This window comes from Lepeophtheirus salmonis, chromosome 4 (assembly GCF_016086655.4).
Source record: "Lepeophtheirus salmonis chromosome 4, UVic_Lsal_1.4, whole genome shotgun sequence".
NCBI classification, from domain to species: Eukaryota; Metazoa; Arthropoda; class Copepoda; order Siphonostomatoida; family Caligidae; genus Lepeophtheirus; species Lepeophtheirus salmonis.
The window spans coordinates 44,644,395-44,661,737 of NC_052134.2; the positions used below are offsets into that span (position 1 = coordinate 44,644,395).

Consider the following 17,343-nt stretch of genomic DNA (forward strand, 5'->3'; position numbering starts at 1 on the left):
AGTCTATACGTCAAAAGCAGACAAACAGACACAAATCTGTTATATTTTATTATATTAGATGTAGGAGTGTGGTTTGAAAAGTTTCCGACCTAACAATGATACAATACACTTTTTCTGAATGAATATTTTTCAATATAGTTTCCTTGTAACAAAATTCTCCCAGCGATGCTCCTATCTCTGTAAGTAGTACAAATAGTACTCGGCGTTTTCCTCTGCAAAATAATTGTTCACGAAGGTAATACATTCTAATTTAAGGCAAATCTTTGCATAGTCCACTGATTGGACTGTATTTTTGTTTCGAACGTATAATAGTGTATCCAAGTTTCATCTACAGTAATTAATCAGCACCAAAACTCGGATGTATTGCCACTAAAACTGCATCAACAGAGCAACACTCGATTTTGACATTTTCACAAAAACACCTTCCTCAAACAACTGTTCATCCAAAATGGCTAAAACCTTGATGAGTAACTGCCAACAGATGCTAAATAGGTGTGACTAGCTTTTATTTACGAGTGCTGCCATCTGCACGTTGAAGTCGGAAACTTTTCAGAGCAGCCTCGTAGAATAAATTTCAAAATGTATTCGGATTGATAATTAATAAATTCATTTTTTCTTGGAAAGACTAATATTATTATTTTATATGTATAAACTGATGCACTTAAAATTTGTCAAGAAGAAAGGCGTTTGTTAAAATATATTGTGTTTTTTTAGAGCAAGCAATGAATGGAATAATTAATTATTCTTTTTTCTTACTTATGAAAGTTTAAAAAAAAACTACTACTCTTCAATTATTATTAATGTAATCCTCTTAGACAGGAAAAAATAAAAAGGAATCAATATTAAAGTATGAATAAGTAGTGTGGTCTTAGAAATAAAAATACCTTTGGTTCAATCAAATATAGAAATACAACGTCCTCTCGATGGATTTTGATAGCGTAATGAAGTGTGTATTGGATTTTGGATTTTAGCATAGAGTAGAGGAGAGGTCCTTGAAGATGTGAAAAGTCTTCTTTTGAAAACTCATTCTAGGAATTTGAGAAAGAGGTATTAGAAATAAGTATTTTTTTAAATATATATGTATATTGAGTTTGATCTAGGGCTCGAGTGATATATTGGGCAATTTTAGGGAGTTTTAAACTAATTTTGTACTGGGGGATAGTTTATTCAAGTCCTACGTAATAAGGTGTGGAAAATAATAAAAAAAGTAATTCCTAGCTGTGTTACTAATAATGGCTTGTCTTTGGGTATGAAGATGAGAATACATATTAAATTATTAATATTATTAGGGAGAGCTGTAAAAGTCGAGTCTGTATTCAAGTCATTTTTCATGGACTCAGATTTGAATTGAACTAGAAAATATATTACCTTAAAGAAAGGATGGGTATTGGACCCGAATCCGAAGTACCCGGCTACGGTAAAACTTGGGTATTTTTGTACTTTTATTTGATTGCTTATAATTTTTAGTGGGGTTTGAAGAGTTAATTTGAAGGTTAAAAAATAGGCAAATCAATATATTTTTTAACCACCAAATAATAGGTACCCCAAAAAAACTAATGTTGCTCGTGTTCTTATTTTACCTTAAGTTCCTTAGATATACTTACCCAATGTGTACTAATAAGATTAGAGCAATGTCTTTTCAAATCCTCTGCATAAATTTCCTCAGCAGTTGCAAAGTAACGAATACAATTATGTGGTCCAACAGATGAAATTAATGAGGTTTCGCACTGAGTCTGTAGTCGCAAAAATCCAAATATATCCGCTCCTTTCATCAAATCCAACAGAAATGAATCATCATAGTCGGAGAAGTTGATATGGTCCGTATATATCCATTTGATAAGAGCAACTCCTACTTTTGAATCAAGGTCACTCCAATCTATAATAAAATAAAATTTTGAGTAACAATTGTTGAACACAGTGTTATATTAAATTATATATCACTCAGTTTCTTTTAAAAAATAAATGAAAAAAAAAACGAAAAAAAAGATGGTAGATAATCAACAAAATTTCAACTTTTTTTCCATAAAATGTAATATTTTTTATTATTTTCGTAAAAATTCAAAAAAAAATTCTCCAACAAATTTTATATTTCAAATTTTTTTTTCCAAACAATTTTATTTTTATTTATTTTTTTTGAAAAAAAATTCCAAAAATTAGGCCCGTCTCAAAATAAAATCCTGCAGACAAACCCTGAAAGAGCAAACATTTGTTGACTAGGCTTACCATTTCTTCCATACTATTATTATTATTGAATAAGACTATTCATTTAAAAAAATCTTCTGAGATAGAAATAGGCAGAATTTAAGATGATTTGAGTCCCAAATTCCAAATACGGCCTTAGTTGTTTTCTATTATACTCAGAATCTTCAGGAAAATTCTATATATTTTTATTTTTATTATTTAAAGATTCAATGTTAAAGTTACAGATATAAAGTATAAATATTTTTCAATGCCTAAAGTTTAAAAATTTCAAACCCTTTTTAAAATGTATTTATCTTGTTTATAATTTAAGTTATATGTGTTTAAATAAAATCATTACTCTTTTTTTTTCTTGTAAGACTGATAGTTCCACGAAAAATAAAATAAAATAAAATGTTTTACTATTTTAATCAATAGATGAATGCCTAAACTTTAACTTCCAATAAAGACTGTTGAAAATCACTTAATACCGAAGTAATTTTGAGAAAAACCCATCAGAATATTCACAACTTAATAAGAAATAAATTCAAACCTGGTCTAAGGGGCACCTGTTTTATGCGTGTCACTGCACTAAGCAGCATACCTAGTTTTTAAATTTAGAATTGTTAAAGGTAGTTTAAGAGTTCCCCTGCTCTAAGGGGTGGCTTTTTCAGTTCCCCTTTCCTGAACACTTAATACATGTTTGACTATCAATAACTACTGATATGAAGTTAAAAATTGGCAAAGAATACAATAGATTTTTTTTTGTTAGTTGGATAGCAACGTTTTATAGAGAAAACTTAATTCTTAAGATGATTCACTTGATATTATTAAAGGGGGGAAAAAATAAAGGAAATTTGCATTTTACATTTTAAGGTAAGTCAAAATGTCCATGTATATTTTTAATAAGATTGACAGCAACAAATATATGAAGGCATTGAGGACTTTAAGACAATCTTAAATTGAAATCTGAGGGTTTTTGTAGCATTTTCATGAAGTATCTTAGTTTTATTCTGAATGCCAATAGTATTGATTATATTATTATTATTTTTATTTAATTTTTTTTTTTTTTTTTAATTTCGAAAAAAATTAATTTTCTCTTATTAGCTATGAACTTTTGAAATTTTTCTCCAAAAGATTTAATTTTTCAAATAATGTTATATTTGAAATATATTTATTGTAAATTTCTGGTAAATAGCGATAGATTTTTGAAATTTTTTTCCCATATAATTTAATATTTTAAATTAAAATTTTGACATTTCATTTTCTTTTTTTTTCTTTACGTTACTGCTTGTGCATTTAAGTTTAAGAACTAATTTTATTTTATTTTAAATATACGAATATTTATGGCATATGATGAACATATTGAATAAATATAGACATAAAGTAAGTACACCTTACCCAAGCAATGAAGATCCTCATTATCAATGTCCTTGCCTCTCCATCTCTGTCCCCGGGTTTTAAAAATAAATTTGTGTGCGAAGAGTTGTTGATCTGAGAGTTTGATTTCTAAATCACTAGAATAAGAAATTAAGGAAAAATCAGCATGTTATATAAATAAGTTTAAAAATAATCTAAAAATTAAATGTGGGACGTCAATTCATCAAAAATACAAAAAATGATACATATTACCGCCTGTGATTCTGTTTTGTACTACCTAGTAGAGATTGGACGATTAATCAGAATCGGAGAATGGGATACCTATCCTGGAATTGGCATCGAGAGAATAATGTTTAATTTCCGATTCCAATTCTTATGTATTATTATTTATAACTGGTATTTAACTATTTATTACTTTTCCAAGTAATGAAAAAATATATTCGTCAAGATACAAAATATATGACTTTGGTCGTATACTTATATAAAATTTCGTAATAAAATAATTTATTATAAAAAGTGCTCGAAAACTAAGAAGAAACAAATTTAACATCAAGTTTCCCGCACATGGGCCTCCTAGTAAAAAAGTATATTTGCACACAACCTTCTTCATTGGAAAGTGAAAGACTCTTCAGTGTTGGCAGTTCCATCTATTCTCTAAAAAGAAATAGATTGACTGCTGACACTGGAATGAGGCTAATGTTCCTATATTATAATTATAATTTAAGGGTATTAGTCTTTAGGTATAATTTATAAGTTGTTGTTCCATTAGTTTCAGTTAGTCAAATATAAAAGAAATATATTAATTTTTAATTATAGTTTTATTGGATATAGTAGTGAGTTAAATTAAGTTCATTTATGTATTTTTATTTCCCTTTAAAGAAAATATATATTAATTTATTTCATCTTCGTCAATATTTAATTATTAATCATGTTGATTATAAACGTCCATCTTTATTTTATAAATTGTAATTCTTAGAAATTTACAGCAAAATGTTATTTTTCAAATATTTATTAAAATATTAATGAATCGTAATCAGAAATTTTTACTAGAATTGCATCAGAATTTTCTTTTTTTCAATAGTCTCATAACTAGTACATATTGAACTATTATTTTAATCTGAATGAAGCCATTTGGACTCGTACATCAAAGTTAGATGTTTTAAATATATATGTATACAGGAACTATATTTATGAACTTGGCCGCCATTGGCGGTAATAACAGCCTCCAAGCGGGACCAGAAGGCCACCCACACATGTGAAATGTAGCTGCAGCTCATCTTCTTCCACTCCTTATTTACGGAAAACTTGAGGTCGGTATTGTTGATGCCCTTGATTCAAGAATGGCCTCTCCTTAAGCCTCTTTAACTTGGCAAATTCACAGTAGACTTCTACAGAGACTTTTTCAAATTGGAACATTGACATGGTCGGGTTGGCCTCAAAAAAGTGATTAGCAGCTTCAGGGTTTAGCTTGACAAGCCCCCGCTTCGAGGACAATCCTTGAGGACGGATTCATCTTCCATATGCTTGCAGTGGATTGATTCGCTATTGACCCCGAGCTGTTTAACGAGATGTCATGACCGGCACAGATCAAAGTTGCAATCTCCAAGCCTTTTGTTTACATGTTTGTCCAGAATTGAGGATATATTTGTTTACAATATATCCTTTGAAAGATAGCAATAACTTTTCATTAATGTGCCCAATCTTCTTATAATTGAAACTCTCTAAACGTCTTAAAAACAAGGTTAAAGAGACATTCACTACCTGGTACATTCCATATATATTTTCTTTTCACTTTTCAAAATCTTGAATCTTTTTGATCAATTATGGAATATGTAATCCAATTTTTGGGAAGGGCCATAATATGTAACAAGGGATGGTAGCTAGGCATATTCTAGATGAGGACTATTGAATTACTTAATGTCTAAATTAACAGTTGGATAAAAAACATATTATAATAATTGATTCGGTTGTGGTAAATAATGACAATTTTCCCATCCCTAATTATTACTGATACATTACACTAGTCGACAAATTCTTGTTCTTGGATGGAGATGGTTTAGGGGACCTTAATAACTGAAAACTTATTTTGTGACCAACAAAATGCAATATTTCATATACTGTCAACAAATCTGTATAGGTGAATACTTATTTAAGCAAATCTTATATTAGTATTAATCTTTTGAATGTAGTTTTTCTCATAAAAATAAAGTTGTATGTCTTCACTTTACAGGGAACTATATTTTTTTTTTTAATATTGTGATCTAAAATAAGGAATACGTTATACTTTCAACTTTTTTCAAAATCATAACTCTTGTGGTAGTAGTACACTGCATTGCCAAACTTAACAAGGCTTTATCGAACAGACAAATTTTGCTTTAAAAATATAGAAGATAACTACTCCAGAAATCATCAAGTGTACTCATCGTTTTTCAAGAGCACACCCATACGTAGTTACTCAATACATAGTTGATAGATGTTTTCTCCTCAAGAATGAAAGAATAATTATAATATCTAGAAGAAGAAGAATATGACCTTATCACTGATGAACCAGGGAGTACTTCAGTCGCGATAGTGCTACCTTAGCTATATATGATCGATGATACATGCAAAATGCACAAGAAATTTCCTTAATATGAATCCATTGGTATTCCTTATATAATTTTTGTTATATGATATACATCAGAGAGCACTGTATACAGTGAAGCCTATACATACACGCAATACTACATGTAAAACGCTGGCAATATTGCATTAATATGACTAAATTCTTATTTTTAGATCAAAAATATGAAAATGATATATTTTCAAATATCCAAACATCCATAAACTATTTTTTTAGTTCCTAAATTACTCTTAAGTTGAATCAATGTTACTTTTTAAAGACTTTTTGATGACAATTAGCAAGATTTTTTGCAATAAAAAGATCCGAATGCTTCACCCAATTCGGTCAAATTGTGTCAATCCCATGGTCCCATAATAAAATGCCCTAATTCGCTTAATGGAAATGAGAATTGATGTTTATTTTATTATGAATACCCAGGAGTGAAACTATGTTTTAAAAATAAAAAAAATTCCGATTCGAAAAAAAATACAGAGCTAATTATAATATTTCAAAATATGAAGAATAAATTTAATTTTTTCTTTTGTTTAGATCTTTTGAGGTGAAAATTAACACGAAATCATGAAAATATTGTAAATATATATTTTTTTAAATAGCTACACGAGCAGAAGAAATTTGGTGATATAAAGATATTTTTCATATTACTTGAGATAATACCAATCATATTAAATACAAAAGCAAAACGAAATAGAAAGTTTGTGTACTATTATTATTTAACAGTATTAATTTAAATACAGAATAATCTATTGAAGCCAACCCCTCCCCCCTCCGTTCCTCACGGAACTGACAAAATAAGTCCGCTATTAAAGTAATCTGCCTTATAGAATTAATTATATCTATGTGTGGGAGTTTGTCCGGGAATCACAAAAAAACCATTTTTTTAAGAAGGCTCAAACAGGGTTACTCAAAAGTTATTACTATGCGATTAATTGCACATCCCTGATTTGAAACCCTCATAGGATTTATTAGACTTTATCAAACTTTGATATAGATTTTACAAATACTTAAAATCCCTCATATTCTTCTTCTTTTTAATTATAACATGTACATAAAGAAGATAATAATAAAATTTCTTGAAGAAAAATAAAAAAAAATTCAAAATCCACAGCTGTTAGCAAAATATTCAATTTTTGTATAAAATATTTAAACATCAAATTTTTTTGGGGGAAAAATTCTTCATTGGGTGTGTGGGGGGGGGCTACAGGCCCTCCAGTTCACCCCTTCGGACGCCCCTGCATTTGTATACAAAGGATAGATTAACAAATAAGCTTATTATAAAAACATATATTTAGAAGTTAATTAACAAAATAATACCCCATTTTGTTAGAATTAATCAATTGATTAAATGTTGTTAGGACAACCAGATGTAAACACTTATCTATTTTAAGTTTAAGTTGGTTAAAATGTATTGCTGGTTACCGTAAGCATACAAGTGATTAACACTCATCTACATAGATACATAAAATAAGGTATCCTCAGTTAAAATAATGAAATCTGTATACTAGTATTGACACGATACCAATATTTTTGAACCGGTTTTGGTACCAAAATTGTCCCGTAGTCCCTTGGGGAATTCGAATTCGAACATCTCCTCAAATGGATGATCAAGTTAGAAGTACCTTCCTTCGATTGCCTCGATCTTCTTTTTACGAGGCATGACGTCATGAATTTTGGATTGAAATGGGAAAAAACGTTATGATAATATAGACTATTTGCTAGTAAACCCCCATAAAAAATGAGATCACTACAAAATAGAAAAATAATCCTTGTTCCAAAAGTAGTTCCTAACTATAACGTTTCCCCGCCTATTTCACAATTTGTGCATTATTACATAGTACATTATTATAAGCAAAGTCACTTAATCTTGCCTTTTTTGATACTCTGGTCGTTTTTCAAAAAAAAAAAAATCTATTTAAATTGATCATTTGTTGACAGTAGCGTTAAGTGTATATGATTTTGCAAGATTTTAACAACTCGTATTAGCCTTCTAAACTTTTTGTTGGTTTTCTAGGTTCTTCATTTCTCAAATCAAACCTATACGGTTTGAATTTTTTAAACCACTCAAAGCACTGTGATTTACCAAAAGCTTCGACAAGCATTCAAAGCGATGATGCAGCAGTTTTCTTCAAATTGTAATAGAAAATCAATAGTGACCAGAAATCGTAATTTCCAGACAGGAAATTTGATCTTTTCAATGATATTATAACCGTACTCTTTTATGAAACTTGTATTGTAGAGAATGTAAAATCTTCTTTGACAGAAGTCGGAACAAAGGAAATTGTGCAATGGTGTTGTCTAGTTACAACTACATTGACTGTTATTGCCATCAACTGGTAAATTCCAGTTTAAACAGCTTGTAAATGTGTCCAATATTCAAAGAAAAGAATCCAATGCGTTATAAAAATCCAACCGACTCTTACAAAATTACGCACTTTGTTTTTTTTCAAATTAGAAAATGGACTGACCATTTGAGTCGAGTTGATAATTGTTAACATCAACGCAACACTAAACAATATTCACTATTTTACATGGAAGTCTTTAAATTCAAAGATGAAGAATCTTTTCCAACGAAACGATTTTTATTTTATGCTTCTACTCATTATTTAAATATACATATTCAAAAAAATAACAACCATTAGAAAATGGTTGATTAACCTAGCTCATGTGAAAAAAAGTAGCAAGTTCATAAGAGAACTTTTTTGGCACTCCTCGAAATGTCTTATCACGAAAGTATATTATTTAATTCACTTTAACAGGCAAAACCAGTTTGCAGTGGGAAAAAAAGAACCAAGTAACTACATAATTATGCAACTATTTGTTGTTTCGTAAGAAAATGAGGTAGAATTCCATTATTGGAAGGACTGATTAAAATAAGTACAATTTGATATATGTGTAAATGACTAATGAATTAATTCAGAACAATGAACTTTGGATGAATCATATTATGTGTGGAAGATATGGACTGCATGCTGATGAGACTAGTATTTAGATTCCTAAGAATAGTCCTATTATTATAACTGAAAATGACTAAAGAAAAAGCACTTTATACGATGATAAAAATGCATACAAAGTTTGTGTTGTGTCGACTGGAGCAGAGTATCAACAAACCGAGTCATTAAGAATCCACTATAGTCGATCATTTGGAAAGGAAAAAAAGAAAGATAAAAGATTATGTAGCTACGCATACCAAAGACGTATTTATTACGTCAGATTTTTTATTTTTATTTTCCTTTCATTGGTCAGATGGAGTTGCACCTATTTTGTATAAAATAGAGAGTGGGGACCCAAAACTTATAGAAGCATAACCTAATTACAAAAAACATGATTTTTATGGAATCAAGAAAAAACAATTCAAAACGAATTTGTGATATGTTGAGTTACTATATTTTATTATATAAGTCAGCCTTCACGTGTAATAACAGCCTCAATCCGCCGGCGAACAGATTGGCAACTCTTGACGATAAAGGTCGTGTACAATGCGTATTACACCCTCATGACCCCTAGCTCGAAGGAAATCAAAATTGGGATGGGAAGTGCGGCAGGTGTTCTTCTCCAAGAAATCCCTAACTGCAAAGTTCAGTGGTTGAGTTCATGGTCGGAGGCAGGCCAGAAGGCAGCCATATTTTTACTGAGTAAGTTTTGATTCTTCTTGGCTCTATGGGAGAGGGCGTTATCTTGCCATTCTTAAAGGAGTTCTTGATGTTGTAGGTTACCACATTTTAAATACTGTAAGATTTCCAAAAGGTTTGAGGGCTACCAGCTCAAAAAATGTTTATAAACGTATCAAGAACTCAAAAGCATACAATATTTTTAGAACAAGTCCAGCGAGCAACTAAGAAGAAGCGAACAGGCAAACGAGTAACCGAGGGCATATGGTTGGTGAACCATAGGAAGTCTGGATGGAGATACTAACAGACTCTGGAGCCTTCTCGTAACTATTGCAAGTTTTGGATCCCAATTCTGTAAGGATGGGCATTGGTAAGAAAAGAACACGCGTGCCAACCTTTGGATCCCAATTCCGTAAGGATGGGCATTGGTAAGAAAAGAACACGCGTGCCAACTTTTTTTTTTTTTTCCAATGTCAAAAAAGTTATTTTTCTCTAATTTTTTTTTATTTAAGGGCCCCGATAATAGGGTTGGTGACCCTAGTTTTAGGCACTACTAATAGAGATACAAACAGTCTGCAGCTTTCTCGAGACTGGCACCGGAAAGAAGAAAATGTAGACGAGTTACCTTTTTTGCTATTGCTCCGAAATTTCTAAACTCTGTGACATGGGGTAACAACAAAACCCGTTTAGTTTTTTAGCTGTCGTTTGGTTGCTTTATGAATCCTTGTAATTAAAAATAACAAGAAAAAAATCGTTATTAAATTATATTGCAAGTTTTGGGTCCCCATTCTATAAGATGGGGAATTTTTAAGAAAAGAAACCCCGTACCGATCTTTCTTCTTCTTTTTTCCTTCAAAGCTGTTATTTTTCTCTGGCCTTAATTACAAATACATATTTTGTTTTACAATTACTCCAATTGACCCATGATTGATAAGAAAATAACTTAACCACACCAGTGCCACGAAACTAAAAAAAAAAATGGATGATGTTCAATGATAAATATCATTCAGCCCACTCAATACATTTATAAAGTAGACTTGGGTTTTTTTAATTTGAAAATCGACTGACCATTTCAGTTTAGTCAAACCAAGTGGAACATTACAAAAGCACTATTCAAAGGAGTTAAAAATTCCTTGTGGGAAGCACGAGATTGCAAAAAAAAAAAAAAAAAATGATGAACTAGACACTTGTAGGTTTACAAAGTTGGGCAGAATCAAGGAACAGGAAGTATTAATCACATGACTTGTGAATTTTTTTCAATAATTCAATTATTTTTTAATCTTTTGTTGTTTATTGTGGGTCGTCCACAATAAAGCAAGCTATAACGATTTTTTATCAAAATAGATAGTGTACTTTTCGACACATTACCCTCAAGAAGACAAAAGGATACGTTTGTAATTTTTACGCATTTAAAATTACATTTATCACTCGTACAAATAAGTAGATGATTATACTTATACTCGGTGCTTGCGTCTGCCGGCAATTTTGTTATTATGCGGCTGTCTGATAGCGTATCCTTTTTTTACCGGCAGAACGTTATTGTATCAAGAAACTTTAGTGAAGTTTCGGGCATCATGGCGACAGCTGCTCCAGATATAAAGAAAATTGCACTTACGGAGGTGGAACTGCGTTACGACGTCAAAATTATTTTTGTTCATAACAGGGAGGAAATTGGGTGCCTTGGACGCAGTAAATCGCTGGAGATCGGGCTTGGGTCTGACAACAAGACTCAGCACCTTTTCATATCTCAGACAAGGTGCTGAAGTGGGTGAGTCAGGACTGCTATGACTTCATTAGAAAGGAAATATGTCCCTACCCAGCAGTCTGGATCTTAAATCCGATTGATTATTTTGTCTGAGGCTACGTTAAGCCTAAATCAAATAGAATATCTCACGCTATCAAGGACTCTTCTGATTGCCTCCATCAAGGTGACAATGGGCAACATGCCAAGGAACTACTTTGCCAACGCCTGATCCTCCTTCCAGACCTGTAGTTAGGCCGTTATTGATGCTGAAGGTGAATTGTACAAATGAACTCTTTCATTTGTACAATTCAAGCCAACTTTCAAGTAAATCCACAGAAAAATGTGGCCTCAGGGACAATTTAAAGATTTTTGAAAAATGCACCGACTTGACCATGTTTTGAGGATACAATTAAAACAATAGTAACAAAATAATCTGCAAAAATAAATAATAAGAGGTCAAATCTACCTATAATTTAATATTTTTTGAGTAAATATACTTATAAATACACTTGTGTATTTATAAGTATATTTAAGTCAAAGTATATATAGAACTGATTGAATTACTTTTCAATAAGAAGTTATAAAAAGTTCATTGACATACATCAAATTTATGCTGAGTATATCGAACTTTGAGTTCTTCCAATGAAGAGCATATGTAGATTGTACATAAATATTAGTGGTGTGTCGACTTAAGTCAAGTCATTAAAAGTCGATTCCATTCCATAAATTAGAAAGGGAAAAGAATAAGTAGCCAAACTTAAGCAATGCCAATTACAAAACAGTAACCATACATACTTATTTTGTGTGTAACAAAACTATATACAAAGTAAGAACACGAAAATAAGGATGATCAATACTTGTCCATGTATTCAAATAAAGCTATCTGCGCTACGAAAAAGACTTTTTTTCGAACGCAATTTTCTCTCCCACCAATTATCAAATTAAAAAAATAAAACCAAATTCTGTAAGAATTTGGTTTTATTTAATTCAATAAAATCACATCCAGCCTGAATTAGAGTCTTTATAAGAGACACGAAGCCCGAGCAGGCCCTCGCCACTTGGAAAACCTTCTTAATCCGACTGATAAGATCGTCTTGGGATTTGTAGATGGTTCGGTTAGGATGTCGTTCGATCATATCCTACACACAAAAAAATCCATCAGATTAAGATCTGGCGAGATTGGAGACCAAAATCCGGCGATATAAAGTCTTAAATATATTCTTGCAGCCATTTGAAATACCTCAAAATCATCTTCAAATGCCTCAAATTGCCACCTAACCTTGCAAACGAACGTCTCACTCAGTCCCCGAGTTCGAAAAATTGTTATGTTGATGTTCCCGGCACGGATTCCATTCCTTGCCTTTTCCAAATATTTAGGACAACGAATTGGTCAATTGATTCCATTTTTTGGAACTGGTGCAAGTTTGAAAAAGCTATCTTACAAATAAAAATTCAGCTGCTTAAGTGTTCGGATTGGCCCAAGAGAGGGCGCCAAAAAGACGATATTGACAACTTGTGCGCCCTATAATTGTCTACGCGACTACTTATTTCACCGCAAGGGACGACTCTATACTAAAGTATGATTTCTAAGTGACCAAGCAACCACTATGAATTTACCTTTTTATTTGAATTATCAAGATGAATTCTATGAAAGGAAGAACAAATTTGAATAAGTCACGTGAAAATAGGATTAAGAGATCAAGTCTATGAGTTATCTCAAAGATGGCATCTTGTAGAGTGAAAAAAGTTTTTACGTTGGCCAGGAAATCAACAATCAAATATAATGTGCATACTTTGTTTCCAAATTGGAATGATGATTGGCTTCAATTAAGTATTTGAATATGTAAAATCCCTTGCCTTGTAGTCTTTCCGTATATTCTTACACTTGATTTGTATTACAAAAAAAAATCAGTTCTATAAGATTCTACGCCTCTGAAGTACTGAAATTAATTCAGCGTTCATTTGTTACATGGTGTCAATATTATCATGGCGTTATTTGACTAGGATTTGAAGCTTTGACAATTGAAGAATAATATAAACAAATAAAAATAATAATTTATGGATTTAAAATGAAACATTAAACGGTACTTGAGGCTTAGATGACGGGGTTAAATCCCTCTCATTTGAAAAATTGGGATTTTAAATAAGCCGTATATTTAGACAGTCAAGATTGATGAATGTGTGATAAATACAATATGGGATGTGAGAGCGTACCACTGGGTGGTTAATAGTGTCACACTTAACCGCTCCTTAAGACAGTCAGTCCTTGGCCCCGCTCCTTAACAGTCGTTACATGGAATTTTTCATAAAAATATCGATGGTTAATTAAGCCAAATAAGATATATGAAATATGTCCTAAGATTATTGCACTTATCCTGCAAAAAAGATTATATATATATATTACGTTATAGTATAATATACTACGACCATATTATATTATTACTTAGTTATATAATGTATTCTATTATTTAACAGAATAATTAAAAAAGGAGAAACAGTCATTGACGTCATGAGGAATCGATTTGCCCTTCTTTAACAGGTTGTTATGTTTATTATATAAGGGAACCTTTCGTCCAAAAAGAAACAGAAAAAAGGCCCAAAATGATCTGATAGTTAGCCAAATAAGTCATTCACGCCAAGTTATATTTAATTTAAAGCATAATACATTTGTATTTCCATATATTCCATATTATTTATCAAAAAAGTACATTAGGAAATAGCCATGACGTATCAAGTGAGATGAGTGAATCGACACCTAACACAAAAATACATAGGGTATTTTTGTGTCCGCGAGGTAATACCATGTTCAGGACCGACAAATAGGACTGGACTGGATGGGACCGTACAGGACCGCAGTCCTAAATAAGGACCGTCACAACACCCCCTATCTAAAATCTTGTTGTTCCATTTTTTATCCTTGAATTGGTCAGATATAAGTATAAGTAAACATTATCATTTACTCCATCTGACCTAGGAAATATTTTTGAATTCCTTATACGTGGCTGGTCTGAAAAGTTTCCGACCTCAACGTCAAGATGACAGCAGTAGTACACACAAGCTGGTCACGCCCATCTAGCATCTAATGGCAGTAGCTAAAACCACAGTTTCGGCCATTTTGGACGCGCAATTGTTATGTAACAGTCGTATGAGTGAGTTGATGGAGGTTTTTTTTTTGTGAAATTGGACAAAATTGAGTGTCAAACGGTCATTAAATATTTGTTTTTGAAAGTGTAACCTTTAAATAGATTTAAAGGTTACACTTTGACGGTTTACAAGGATGGGAGCTTTTCTAGAAGAAGTTTGTAGAGTTACAAAGAGACTATGTAGAAGAATAAAAATTCAGAAAAAAGGTATTGTATCTTTGTTAGGTCGGAAACTTTTAACACGACTCTCATCATAATGTATATATTTTTTTATCGAAGAGCGACCAAGAATCAAACGTAAATTGAGTTTAAGACGATAATTTTACACAAGCACTGTCCTCCATTTTGTGAAATTTTGTATTTAAGAAGAAAAAAATTAATAAAATTATGTCTAAATTTTCAAAAATTTGTCTTAAAGTCTAAAATCCCCCACCCTTCTCTAAGAAAAATCGTTGCAATGAACCTGTTAGGCAGTCCCAATAATATTGACAATATTATAATTCATCGCATAAAATATGTTGTTTTCTATGTCCTTTAAATAAAAAAAATATTGACTGATAAATATTCACAATTTTAACAAAAGATTTTATCTAAATATTAGAGGAATTACATATATAAAGGATCAGAAAAAAAAATATTCATAATCAAATTTTTTAGAGCTTAAACTAATATTGAGTCAATATTATTATTTCTTGAAGGATGAGTGATTAAATATCTAACCGAAAGAAAAAATATTCACTCGACTTCGGGTGTTCAAAAAAATTTTCGACTACACATCAATCATTATTTTTTTCGAGTTGATGAAACACTACAATAGATATAATTAAATAGCGGATAGGAATGGTTTGGGTATTATTTTTTGCAAAGGAAAATACACGGAAAATTAAACTTCTTGATTGGATAAAACCGAGTACAATATTATCCCCAAGTCATTGTTGCATTATAGCCTTAAATACAAAGAATATTGAGAAGCACAGAGTAATTCATAAGGCAACAAAGTTACTGCCCATCATTTCTTGAAAGATAAAAACAAAGAAAAGTTGAACAATTATGTTCATAGCAACATACAAGATGACCCATAAGTCTTACGACAAGTTCAACAGCCAAGAAAGTACACATTTATTTATTTCTCCTAACATGTTCTTAAACTTTTATCGTGAAATTTCCTTCAAAATGAGTGCCAGTTCAATACATAGGACCACCATTTGCGACAACTACAGCTCTCAGACGCTTTAGAAGTGATTTACACGCTGTACAGATGGTCACCTCCGACAAGTTGTCCCATGCAGACTCTATGGCGGTTCCCCAGAATGAACTATATAGAGAAGTCCATTATATAGAGAACTGGAGAAGAAGGGGGTCACATGTTCTTGCTACTAAAGTGCTCGAAAGTGGTTTGGCACAGTTCTTGCACTGACTTTGCAGTATATGAACTTTGCAGAATGACCCTTCCCAGTGCTGTTCCTGGATACAAATAAGTATTTGGGACTGTTACATGTCGTGATAGACACGTTGATTGGCCTTCACGCCTCAGGAATGAAGATCAAGAGGGGTCTTCAAGAGGTAATACCCGCCCAGATCATCAACAAGACCAAAGAGACTTATGGACACGCTGAATGTCCTCGATGTTTTAACCCAGCATCCAGTCATTGCAGGCTCTTTTCTTCCAAATGAAGCGAAGTAATGGCGCACTTCGGGTTAATGATATCATCGTTAGAGGATTAAGAACACGTTTTAGAAAAAAGTTTGTTTCACAACATATAAAGATGAAGGTTGTGTGAGTAATATGCAACAAACAAAATTAAAAAGAATACACCACTCTAGAAGAAATATTCAGTTAAAGTTGCTGTTCCAAGACTTATGGGTAACCCTGTATGACGTCATTTATATAAAAACTGCCCCCTCCACACCCTTTTGAAAGAATTTATAATTATAATATTAGTGACGTAATGTTACTAGAAACTACTTAGTTTGCTCAATTATCACTTGTAAGTTTTATATACGTACTCTTACAAAAGAGGAAAGGCTCCTTATAACCCATTAATAGTGATAGAGAGACTATTACAAATACCCGGATAAAAACGGGTACTCAAAAATTAAATTAAGATCCGAAAATTTTTAATAGGTTTGTATCAGTACTTGAAAAACGCATCAAATTTAAAATTATCCTCCAGGGAATTCACTAATTTTATAATAAATTACGTCAGTTTTATCAATTCAATGAGTTTTGTCACCATTTTATTATATTGGATGCACAAGAATAGTTTGCCAATATTCTTAATTTATGTCTTTATTAATAAAATTAATTAGAAGTTGATAAATTTCTAAAAATTATGAGTAACTTATAGTATATCCTTTGTATATAAAGGGTGCGGTGAAAAAATCTTTACACTTCGTTTTTTCTTAATTAATCAAGGTTTTAGTAAATGTGGTAAAATGTTTCCAGTCAAATACTAAAAAAAAATGAAAAATGACAAAAACTAGATCTTCCTAAGTGTCTTAGAAGCCGAGAAAATATAATCTGAAAGTGACCAACAAATTTCGATCCGCACATTTTTGAACTCTGGGAAGAAACTGACAGGAGAAGTTGTTATCATGGGTTCAGACCAACTACACAGACATGAACATTGTGTTACAGTAGGATGGTGCGCTTGGACACACGGCCAAAAA

General features: G+C 31.6%; 1 protein-coding gene across 2 annotated transcripts in view; it reads right to left on the minus strand.

Moving 5' to 3' along the window:
- Positions 1-17,343, minus strand: part of LOC121116046 (rabankyrin-5) — an 88,918-nt gene that overhangs the window by 41,840 nt on the left and 29,735 nt on the right. For both annotated transcript variants that reach the window (XM_040710243.2, XM_071887951.1), the window contains exons 3-5: positions 3,580-3,695; positions 1,605-1,876; positions 885-1,028 (exon numbers count right to left, since the gene is read on the minus strand). In XM_040710243.2, the coding sequence (XP_040566177.1) occupies positions 885-1,028; positions 1,605-1,876; positions 3,580-3,695 (532 nt within the window). The remainder of the gene's footprint in view (positions 1-884; positions 1,029-1,604; positions 1,877-3,579; positions 3,696-17,343) is intronic.